Source organism: Acomys russatus, chromosome 6 (assembly GCF_903995435.1).
Source record: "Acomys russatus chromosome 6, mAcoRus1.1, whole genome shotgun sequence".
Lineage (NCBI taxonomy): Eukaryota > Metazoa > Chordata > Mammalia > Rodentia > Muridae > Acomys > Acomys russatus.
The window spans coordinates 51,587,956-51,600,042 of NC_067142.1; the positions used below are offsets into that span (position 1 = coordinate 51,587,956).

A 12,087-nucleotide genomic window follows, 5' to 3' on the forward strand; every position below is an offset into this window, starting at 1 on the left:
GCTGTTCTTACCTTTTCTTCCTTCCTTTCTTTTTTGTTTTGTTTTTAGACAAGGTTTTTCTGTGTATCCCTGGCTGTCCTGGATCTCACACTGTAGACTCCTGCCTCTGTCTCCCAGCTGCTGAGACTAAAGGCGTGCGCCATCACCGCCCAGCATACATACGCAGGTCTAGTTAGTTGACCTCAGCTCCATTCTGCCATCTTGGTTCTTGTTTGCTTTTATGCCAGTTCAGCAGGGGAAGCAGGAGGTTATAACAAGAGCCCCACAGCTGTACCCCCCCCCCCATTCTCTAATCTCATTTTTCTCTCTCATCTTCTACCAGAGCCTGCTACATTTTCACCCATGACAATTTTTGGCCCAGTGAACTTTTCTTTGTCCTTGCTTTCCCAGGGCCTTTCTGTTGCTCACCTCCCTTGGCAGTCAGTAGCCTCTCCTCACCTGCTCCCTTTCATGGTGGCCTCTTCCTGTAGCAGCCCCTTTGCTCTCTGCTCCTCCCGCTCCCTGGAGTTTTTCTTTTTAAATAAGTAACGCCCCACCATTTTCTGTGTTACCCTTGAGCAGGGCCCATGCTAATCTTGTCTATATTGTTTCAGTTTCCATCCATGTGCTGCCAAAGTGAGCAAGATTCTTTACTCTCATAGCTCTGAGGACTATCTCTAAACTTGACCACATCCCCCTGGGGAAGATATATAGAAAAGTCCAGAAGCCTGGAGGAATGTTTCTCCAACTGTAAATCATTCCATATGGCTGGAGGCAGCATGTGAAGGAAGCAATGGCAAGAGGGAGGCCTCCAAGAACCTAAAGCCGAGGAATTCACGTTTGATGGTGAGATCAGTACTTGTCTGCTTCTGTTTGTTTTATTTTTCCTTTGTTTTTTATTTTCTGTGTGTTTTGCCTAATATCTACTACTATTGGTTGGTTGGTTAGTTGGTTGGTTGGTTTTTTTGTTGTTTTTGTTTTTTCTTAAGACAGGTTTCTCTGTGTAGCCCTGGCTGTCCTGTAACTCTCTCTGTATACAGGGCTGACTTTGAACTCTCAGAGATCTACCTGCCTCTGCTTCCAAGTGTTGGGGTTAAAGGTGTGTGTCTTCATAAGTATATTTTTAACTGTTCCTCACAGTTTATCTTTTTATCACAGTTATAAAGTGCTCTCTCTCTCTCTCTCTCTCTCTCTCTCTCTCTCTCTCTCTCTCTCTCTCTCTCTCAATAGAAACCAAGTGACATGAGTGCCTTCCGTCCTGAGTTGAGTCACATTTTTCAGTTTCGGGTTCCTAGTCCCTTCCTCAGAAGGGTCTCATGTCACCAGGTGGGGTGAGTTTGAATACCTCTTTTGTTTGAGCCCTCACTAGACAACTCAAGATGTACGACTTTCTCTTGACCTCATTTCTTCTGTCCAGCCTGAGATGCAGCCCTCTCCCCTCTTCTCATGTGAGCCTTTAGGAATCCCAAGGGTAGGTAGCAAGCTCCACACTGGGAGGGTAGATGCCGGATGCTGAGGTGACTGGAAGATTGTGAAGCAGAAAGCTGGGCCATCCCACACCAGAATAGCCCACAAGGCTTTTCTCTCAGTGCCACTAAAAGAGCACCCCTTAAAAGGTGGAAGATAGACCGAAGGGGACACCCACAGAAATTGTAGGACAATAGCCTCCCCCAAGAAAGTGTTCCAAGTCTCTCAAGTTCAGCTTCTTTGCTTTAGTGATTTCTCCCATGGCTATAAAAGCTAAAAGTCTTTCTCGTCTCTAAAGTAGGTCACGGTGTGGGGGAAGGGAGCCACTGAATGCAGATGTCAAGGAATTTTCACCCTTTTCCAAACCAAAAATAAAACTTGGAAACAGTCTGAAGCGAAGGAGAGGTACAGCTTAAGAAAAGCCAGGGAGAGAAAGGTGGGCGGGGTGTGCTTGCCCTAAATTCCCTTGGCCTCCAGCAGACCTCGTGCAGAGAGTTTGACTCAAGGGCAGTTCCTCACCCTGACTGCCCACTCCACAAAGTCCTGGATTCACAAGCCCCTAGCTCACTTCCTGCTGCTAGGGCTCTGGGGCGTGGATGCAAATGACTGCTCCCCTCTCCAGCTTCTAGCCACTCTCCCTGAAAAAAAAAAAAAAAAAAAAAAAAAAAAAAAAAGGCCTCTATTGATCAACGGGGAGAGTAGCCGAGGCAAAGAGGCCTTTTGGATTCATCCAGACAAATGGTTCTGAGATTCATTATCTGTTCTGTAAAGCAGCACGGGGTGGTTCCAGCAAAGGCTGGGGGAGAAGCTGTGGAGCCCACGTGTGGGCTCCCCTGGCTTGGCCTTCGCCTTCCCTGCATCTGGCCACCAGCCAAGCTGGCTTTCAGCTGCTGCTCCTGTTTCCAGTGAGTAGACTCCCCTACCCACCCCTGCTATTATGCAGGGATTGGGGATCTGGTGAGGCACAGAGAGAGGAAGACAACTTCCAGCCAACACAGCTGTGGCTTGTCTCCAGCGTCCAGAGGTTTGGGGAGACTCTTTGCAAGTTTTTTTTAGCAGGCGGTCCGCATTCCTAATGGCAGCTCTTCTTCCCTGAGCAGTCAGACTCTTCCTCAGACAGTGCTGAGTACCCACACTGAGGTGAGAGTGAGATGACTTAGAAGGGGCAGAGCCACCTGTAGCCCGGGTGTGGACGCTCAGGTCAAGATATTAGCAGCTAGTAGCAACTTGGAGAAGCCCTATTGGACGGCCATTCCGGGCGCAAGAAGGGCATCAAAATTACGAGCAGCCTGAAGCATCTTCTGCTTTAGTTTAAGATCTGCGGAGCACAGGGCCACAGAGTAGATGAAAACAGTTTAGTTTGGTTTGGTTTTTGTTTTCCCTTTGTTACCTTAGAACAAACAAGTTCCCAGCTGCTGCCCCTGCTCCGGCAGGGGGTGAGGAGTGGATAGAAGAATAAGCAGGTGGGAACATATCCCTGAATACTCAAAAAACTGAAAGGATCCTTGTCTTAGGGGCTGGGAAACTTGGCAGAGGTCCATTTGATAGAAAGAGAGCTGGAGCCAGGGTTAAACTTGCTTAAAGGAGTTGGAAAGGGACAGTTGATTCTCACCTTCCCCCTGTTAAGTTAGGGATGTGGCTTATGACATGGGCCTGGTGATGAGGTCGAGGGCTCAAAACATAGAGAAAATGCTTAGTATATTTCCGGGTTTACCAACAAATATCACAGGCCTAGCCTGCACCCAAGTCACCTGCTAGAGATACCCAGTGGTGATGCTGAAAGCCAGTTATTCTTCCAACAGCTTCCACAAGCTGACAGCCAGTACCATTCACCCCTGTCCCTAAGTGGACAGCATCCAGTGGTGGAGATGGCTGTGGATCTGGAGAGGAGAGACAGGCCCCTTCAGGAATGTCGTCCCCAGAGGCTTCCCTGTTTCTGCCTGCTGGATTCCAAAGGCCTGAGGCAAACCCCAGGATGCAGTCCAGCAAAGATGATTTGGACTTATCCCTTGGGGGACAGGGGGGGGGGTGGTGGTGGCGCAGAAATTGTTAGAGAGGCATTTTATTTTTAAAGTCTTCATTCCCACTGAAGGAGTGTGGGTGAAACACATGGGGGAAACAGGATCAGGAAAGAGGAATTCAACAAGACATGTGTATTTTGCACTCTGCTTTCATATGGTCTCTCTGTTGTACCATGAAGAAACATGACTAAAGAAGTCCAAGGGCATAAGCAAAAAGAAGTGTTTCTTAACACCAACTCAGCCTTGCTGTTCTTTCTCCCAAAGCTTTCCACTGGGTAGAACTTTTAATTTGAACAATGGTTCAAAGGCTGAGAGACAAACTGCTCATTACTGGACAGAGTGCCAGGAATCCTGGGAAGTCAGCCTCACTCCCCTCTAGAGCACTGTACCTCACAGTAAAGGCTCCTTTCATAGTCTCTCGGAAGGTTGGATCAGCATTTCTTTTCATCTTCGTCTTCTTTTAGGAACTGCTGGGATAAAAGGGAGTCTAGGAGAATGAAGATTTCACAAACAGGACAAGAATAAAATATTTAGGGCAAGAGAGCAGAAGTCCTTTGGATATTCAGTGAACTGAACTAACTCTACTAAAAAAAAAATAATAATAACTATAAAGAAATAAATTTCTGTCAAACTCCGTGCCACAGTATGAGGCTTTAAACCACAGCACACTGGCTCTAAGTTACATTGTCACACCAAGTGGGTTGAAGAGACTCAGGTTAAACCAAAGAGAACATGGGGGCAGTTCTGTCACTAACGTCACTCCTGGTACCAACAGCATCTTTTATTCTGCATATTCCGCCAAAGTTATATGGTCTAATGCATTCAACCCCCATCCTAAAACCTAATCTGCAAGCCTTCCATCATTAGCAGTCCGTGTCCCCCCACCCCCACCCCCAACCCCCCATACAATGGATGGCTTCTGATTATGACACGATTGGGAAGCACTAAATTCTACCACCTTCGCTCTCTATTAATGTGATCTCACTTGTCTTGTTTTTGTTTGTTTGTTTGTTTGTTTGTTTTTTTAATTATTATTTATTTATTTATTTATTGAGCCTGCTCTATGTAGCTCCGGCTGTACTAGAACTTGCCATGTAGATCAGGCTGGCCTCAGACTCACAGAGGTCTGCCTGCCTCGGCCTCCTGAATGTTGGAATTAAAGGTGTGCGCCACTAAGCCAAGCCAAAAATCCCTTTAAACACCTGCACGGCTGTCAGAAGTTTTCAGCGTGTGTGTCTGTCTCGGTGCCAGAATGACCATGTAATGTGTTTGGAGTCCCGGTTTTAGTTTCAAATGCTAGAATGGCTAATCTGATGGAGAGAATGGGGACCCTCCCAAAGTGGTCCCCCTCCAAAAACAGGTGAAATAGTCAAAACTGTTTCTAGGCATACAGTGTCTTACTCAGTTGTCGTAATCCTACCTGTGCATTAAGATAGCCAGGCCTATCAACAAACGTGGCTTAGGAAACACTCTGTGTCAAGCAATTAGAGCTAAACATTGCTCTATAGTCTCTTTTTTTTTTTTTTAATTCCTTCACTCTTCACTGAAAGCATTTGTATATCAACAAGAACTTTGTCCTTTGCGAGTTCTCACTCCCTTCCTGAAAACAGAGCTGATAAAATCCAAGAAAGTCGCAGGGCTGGTGTGAGACAGGCACAGCCACCAACCCTGCTGATAGATCAGAGCTTTCCGCCTGCCAAGTGTCCCGAGAAGCAGAATAGAAAGGCTCCTATTCGTTGATAGGACCATTTAAAAATAGAAAACCTCCTCCTCCTTCCCTACAAATGTGCACGATGCTTTTCAACTGATTTACACACACAGTCCACTTCTGTAGCAGCAGTAGCAACAGCTGAATGCTTCCCAAGTATGAGGTGCTCGTTTTGTTTGGGGCCTGAGACAGGATCTATGTAGCGATGACTTGCTTCAAACTGGAGAACCTCCTGCCTCAGCTTCCAGAGTGCTAGGATGACCAGCATGTGGCACCTTGCCCTGCAGTCACAAAGTGCTTTCTAAGACCATTAACTCAGTAATTTTCACAACTTTATGAGGTAAGTACAATTATCCTAATTTTATACTTAAAAAAAAAAAAAAAGTGGCAGGACTAAGGCACAGAAACCCAGGCACCCTGGCCCCAAGAGTCTGTGCTGTTACACTGTTAAGTTTCTCCAACAAAAAGATGATGTGAAGCCTTTTTCCAATTTACATTCTCTAAATTAAAAAGATCCAAGGTCCCATGGTTCATCTTTGGGCTGAAGAGGGAACTTAGTCTCATCCACAACAAACATAGAGCTCTTCACAGCAAATGTCCGTTCCCCCTTTCATATATGGAAGCACTGAGACAGCTGTTCAAGCACAACTGCCCTCTAGTAACAGGAAATGTTTGCAGAATTAAGGCCCTGGACACCTTCAGTTCAAGATCCACTTAATAGATCCTTAGTAGTTATAATAGAGCTTAAGTAGCTAATCTCTAAAAGGAAAACAAGGTAATTTAATAACACCCCCCCCCCCCATTAAAGCATGTTTTACTCTATGTGTATATATTATGGTGGAGTAGAAAGTTAACTATTTCTCTGCTTAAAGAACCAGTCAGTCTAACAGGAAGAGTCAAGCAATGGCCTACTCAAGTATGACACAGTTCATGTCGTGAGAACTTCAGCTAAAGCCAAGGCATTATATTTCCTATGCTCCCTTTGTCTAAAGGCTACACAGCCTTTGCCTCTTTCCTCAATGTCTTCTGTCTCTTAAGCATTCTATTTAGTTAGAAACTGGTGTCACCTTTTATAGTACTAGCAATTATATTTTCAAACACGGTGTCTACTCGGTTTCCTCCTGAGAGATCACACCTCTTAAGTACCGAACACTTTGCATTAGACAAAACGGGCTCTTTAAATTGTCTTGTCTGTCATCTGTTTATCATGACCAAAACACTTATGTCATCATGTAGTTGACAAGAGCAAATCAGGAAGTTCTGCTAAATGAGAATTAAATTTACTCAACCCTCCTTGGCCTCCTTCCTTCTCTGGTTTGATACAGATAATTTCACTTTCAGCATTTATTTTCAATAACTAGACATTTTCAATCTTGACACCTAATGGAAGACAAAGATGGGTCTGAACATTTAGACAAATCAGTCTCATTGGTTTCTCCATGTTTGATCCTAACAGACTTCTGAAGTAAGTTGCTATCTAACAATCCCCCCTACCCCCCCCGCGCCAAGCCTAAAAATTTATCCATGGTTAATTAAACAGACCTGTTACCAGAACAAAGTTTTGTTGTTAACATTTGAGGATAGGGCCAAAACAAAAAACAAAAAGGGCATTTGAGGATAGGAAAGGCTTCAAAATTTGTTACTTAAACAATTATTTAATATTAAAGATTGCATCAGATCAGACTATAGAAAACCTGGCCTGTGGTGACTATGGAAAAGGCAGTTGTAGAGGCAGGTCTCAAGCTGCCAGTCACTGATACTAGTACCTATCAGCCCCATGAGATGGGGATGTGTGTGAAAAATAAAACAAAAAACAAACCCTTGAACATGTTTCTCTTAACACTTACTCAAGTCAACCAACAATGTCCCTAGTCTGTGAATGACTGATATTAAGAACCACACCTCTGATGAGTGTGGGTGGTGGTGCCAGGGCCTTTTTAATTCCAGCACTGAGCACTTGTGAGGAGGCAGAGGCAGGTGGATCTCTGTGAGTTTGAGGCCAGCCTGGTCTACAAATGAGTCCAGGATACCTAAGGCTGTTTCCACAGAGAAACCCTGCCTCAAAACAAACAAACAAAAACCAACAAAAACAAAAACAGAGAAAAAGGGACTGGAGAAGTGGCTCAGTGGTTTAAGAGCACGGGCTGCCCTTCCAGAGGTCCTCAGTTCAATTCCCAGCAACCACATGGTGGCTCACAGCCATCTCTAAGATTCAATGCTCTCTTCTGGTATGTAGGCTTTTATAAGCAGAGAGAGCACTCATACACATAAAAATGAGTAAACAGCTTTAAAAAAAAAAAAAAAAAAAAGAACCAAACCTTCCATTTCCCAGCCTGGCTACTCCTCCCCCCATTTTGTTGGCAACCCAGACAGGTGATTACATACAAGCAGGCAGTGCAGTTGTTCAAAATATTTAATACGTGTTAGACACGTAAAGTTACATTTTTATACAAAAATCAATACAGAGGAGGAGAAAATACTGTACAAAACCTTATCAGCTCCCCCAACCTTTATACAACAAAGACTGGAGTCACCGTATCTACAAAACCATAAGGTCCTTCCACTTAGAGTTCGTCTGTAAACTTTGTTTCATTAAACACTTTTTAAAAGCACTGTGTAGTAAGTTCTTAGCTGGAGCTTTTAAAAATATATCTTTTCTCTATAAACAACGTATTTCCAAGCTTGAACTCTTCTGTTAAGTTCAGCAAGCTTTTTTCCCCTGTGGGGAATTGAAGGTCCCTTAATGTTCTGCTTTCCCAGAGTAATCACAGGGTTGAAGCGCTTCTTCTGTGCCAGAGAAAGGTGGGGAGGGAGAAAAATAATACAAGTCTTTACTCCAGACGAACTCCCTCTAGTCTGAGGAAATCCTGTGAGGGAACGCCACTCTGCGCACCAGTGCGGTTCTAGCTTTCATGAGAGAGAGGTGTGTGTAAAGTCCCTCTCTCCCCCAAGTACGGAACGGGGAACTCCCCTGCCTCGAGCCTTTCAGCAGCTTCCTTTTCTGTGCTGCTGGCAGAGGAAAGTCCCTGTCTGCGCCCCCAAAGTCTCAAGCCCCGGGGAAGAGGTGGTGCATTCCAGAACCACATAACAGCCTCAACACAAGACAAACGTACACACGGACACACACAGATACAAAAGTGAACGATCGATCGTCCTCTTCCAATAAGCCTCCAACTCTAGGTCTCTGGATGAGACTCGAGAGCCACGGCCCAGCCGGGCTGCCCCTTCCGGGGCGATGTGCTGCCCGGCAGCAACCAGTCTCCCCCTACGCGCCCAGCGCCTACGGTCTTGGCTCGCCCTTGTGGCCGGGAAAGGCCCCGGCTGCACTTCGGGGACTTCCGCTGCTCAAGCTCCAGCCTCTCGGGCCCCGGGGGTTCAGAAGGCCACGATGGCTGTGCTCCAGGGGTTCATGTCTCTCAACACTGGCTTGTCGCAGCAGATCTGCCCGGGCTCAGCGGCTTCTGCGCCGCCCTCCTCCGCCTCTTCTTCTTCCCGGCCGCCCGCAGGGCTTTTCCGTAGGAGTCCCGAGAAGCTAGACCCGAAGATGCTGATAAGGTTTGCCACGTTCCCGGTTTCCATCTCCTCGTCGGTGTCCTCCTCCCCGGTGACCGGCTGCTCCTCCGAGTTGCGGCGGGGCTTCTTGAGGGGGGTCGAGCCGGGCGCCGAGCAGCCCGCGCGGCCACCACCCACTCCCGCTGCGCCACGCTTCCTGGGACATGGGGCGGGTGACGCGGGGGACCGATCCTCCGGCGACCGCTCCTCCCGGGCTGGGGGACAGCCGCACGGGCGGCGCACTGCCCGGGGCCCCTCCGGGCAGGCGTCCGAGCCGCCTCCAGAAGCCGCTGTGCGCGGACGCTCCACGCCACCCCAAGCAGCTGCAGCCGAGTCCTCCTCTCCGCCCCGAAGAGCGTCTCCAGCTCCGGCCACCGCGGCCATCGGCTCTGAGCTTCCCGCTCCCGGAGTGTGGCATGCCGAGGGGCGCTGCGGCTGCGGCTCGGGCTCTGGCCAAGCGGCGCGGGCGACCGGCGGAGGCGGCTCTCCCCAGCCGGAGGGTGGCCCGGCTACTGGCTCTCCGGACTGCTGAGGCGGCGGCATCCCCGGGGTCCCCGCAGGGCCGGCCAGGTACAGACCAGGGCACGGGTCACTTAGGTAGACTTGGCGGGCGCTGCGCAGCACCAACGACACCAAGAGGTTCTTGTGAAGCTTGATGCCGCCGCGCTGGACCCGCGAGTTGTAGATCTTGCCCAGGGAGATGCTGACGATGCGGTGAGCCTCCAGCTTGAACTCCATCCTGCCTCGGCTTCTCGAGGTTGGCGCCCAGACGACGGATGGGGTGAACGCTGGCTCGCCTTCCGAGGCTACGAGAGGAGCGGGAGGCGGGAACAGATCCGCTTCTGGGGTGCACCGTCGGCGGCTGAAAGCTCGATAGAGAAATGACCTGGCGACGCGTAGTCCCCCTCTCCTCCGCCTCTTCACCTTAGACAACAGAGCAGCTCCGGGATTGTCGCTAAACTGAGCGATGCGGGCCCACGCCGGGATTTATATAGGATTCTTGACCGCCAATCACAAAGCGCCGCCAACCGTTCTGGGCGGGCCGATGCGCCTCGTGCGCCGCCCCCGGCCAATCGGAGGCAGAGGAGGGGCGCCAGGGCCGGTTCAAACGTTAGTCCCGCGGAGCAAGCTCTTAAAGGGGGCGATGGCTGGCGGCCCGTTGACCAAGTGAGGTAGGATTCGGGTTCTGAGGCAGTGATGGTGTTGAGTGAGGCCCACAGAACTGTCTGTAGCTAGGGATTCTGCTTTGTGAGGTACCTTGGCAAACTCACCCGAACCGAACTGTTGGAATTTTCATTCGTTTGGCGTGCTAGAATCTACTACATAATAAAGCCCGGCTCCTTTCCTGCGCAATTTCCAGCTGGTCACATCTGTAAATTCTGGTGTCAATAAAAGACAGGGACAACCCTGAATGACAATCAGTACGAGGTATTTGAGATGCTGTTTTGGAGTCATCCCCTTTCCCATTAGCGTCGCACTCAGCATTTGACTACAAACAAAAGGGAGGGTCTAGAAGTTGCCAAGCTTCTCACTTATCAAGGAACAGTATTCAGCTACAAAGTTATTGGTTCTCACCCAAACTTGGCATCTTTCACTCCGTTCCCTGAGTTCTCAGTTGTCACATAGATCAAGTGAAAGGTGTAACCTATTTCTCCACAGTGGTTGGTTGGTTAAAAAACAAAAACATAACATAGTAACTGACTAATCTGTTCTTGGGGAAATCTAGTAAGTTATAAAAACACAAATAGAGAAATCCTGATTTCCCATAATGATGTTGTAAATTTGTTGTGTCAAGCTAATAAATAGTATGGGGGAAAGTTTCTAGGATTTTCTTGGTCAGTTAATGTAGTCCATCCACATAAATACCTGGCAAAAGGGCCACAAGATTGTACTGGTGCCTGACGCCTTTGTAATTTACCTCATAATTTCAAAAAGGAGAAATCACCTATACACCCACCTTATTATACAGAAGATAAATGACAACTCTCAGAGGCAATCTAAATAATAAAATTAAGCTCAGCTTACATGGAGTCTGTGTGAAAAGTTGACCTGTCTGGGAGGCAGAGGCAGGCAATCTCTGTGAGTTTGAGGCCTGGTCTAGGACAGCTGGGGCTACACAGAGAAACCTTGTCTTGAAAAAAAAAAAAAAAAAAAAAAAAAAAAAAAACATAGAAAGAAAGAAAAGAAGGAAAGAAGAATGGCTGGCCTGAACCTACAATAGGTTTGGCCAACCAATGTTACATAGAAGCAATACTGGTGAGAAGTGGTTTGAGTAGGAGCCAGGCTCACAATCGGGGTGCTCTCCCATGTGATGGCTTGGTACTGCTACCTTTGGCCACCATCACTGCTATCACTGAACCCCAGAGTTCCTCTATTCTAGGAATTTTCAACCCACATAAAGAAGAAGAGAAAATTATAACATAGCAGCAGCAGCAGCATGTGTTCAGTAATAACATGAGCTTCTCCATTTTCTCTCTGTGACAATCTTTTTTTTTTTTTTTTTTTTTTACAAATATTTACTGAATATTGGAATCTGGCTCTGCATCTAGATCTTGACCACTCACCCTCAGAGCAACATGTTTGGTTTCTTATTCAAGACAAGGTTTCCCTAGGTAGCTCTGGCTGCCTGAAACTAGCTCTGTAGACAAGGCTGGCCTTAAACTCAGAGATCTGCCTGCCTCTGCCTCCCACAAAAAGTATGTGCCACTACTCCCACTGAGCATTCTGATTTTATCTAAAAAAAACAAAACAACAACCCCACCCCACCCCCAAAAAAACCAAAGGACATCAGCTCAATTCCCACTCTAATTTTCTGCTGATCCTGGAAATAGTGGGGTTTCATGGGGATTTAGATATTCCCAATAAGGCTTTGAAGCAATAAGGCTTAGAAGGGCAAAGGCCTCAGACCTCACCAGACTCCCACAATCAACTAGGAAAAGTGTGAGAGCGTTTAAATCACTGTAAAACAGTGCTCACCAAGGACAGGCTACAGGGTCAGAATCCCAGCTCCACTTCTTATTTACTTGTAGAAGAATTTAATTTAGAACATGGCTGCTTTGGCAAGAGGTCACATCCAGAGACTAGATCTGTGTGATCTGGTTAGAATACAGACACGCCTCCAATCCCAGCAGACAGAGGCAAGCAGATGTCTGAGTTCCAGTCCAGCCTTGTATAGAGCAGTTTCAGGTAAAGAAAAGCTTGGGCCAGGCATGGTAGTACACACCTTTAATCCCAGCACTTAGGAGACAGAGACATGCAGATCTCTGAGTTCTAGTCAGTTCTGTTCAGGCATTTCAGGTAAGTCAGGGAGTTGAGAGGCAGTGCAGTGGAGTTGAGTTTGTGGCAGTTCAGTTTGTAGAA

The 12,087-nt window shown here is 47.5% G+C and overlaps 1 protein-coding gene and 1 non-coding gene across 2 annotated transcripts; both read right to left on the reverse strand.

The window, feature by feature from the left end:
- Window positions 1–516: 516 nt before the first annotated feature.
- LOC127191276 (U6 spliceosomal RNA) lies at window positions 517–623 on the reverse strand. Its single transcript, XR_007830889.1, has one exon. It is a non-coding gene; the product is annotated as a U6 spliceosomal RNA (small nuclear RNA).
- Window positions 624–7,508: 6,885 nt separating this feature from the next.
- Ier5 (immediate early response 5) lies at window positions 7,509–9,672 on the reverse strand. Its single transcript, XM_051147608.1, has one exon. It carries the CDS (start codon window positions 9,463–9,465, stop codon window positions 8,551–8,553), a length of 915 nt encoding a protein of 304 aa, XP_051003565.1. The 5' UTR covers window positions 9,466–9,672; the 3' UTR covers window positions 7,509–8,550.
- Between the last annotated feature and the right edge of the window lie 2,415 nt (window positions 9,673–12,087).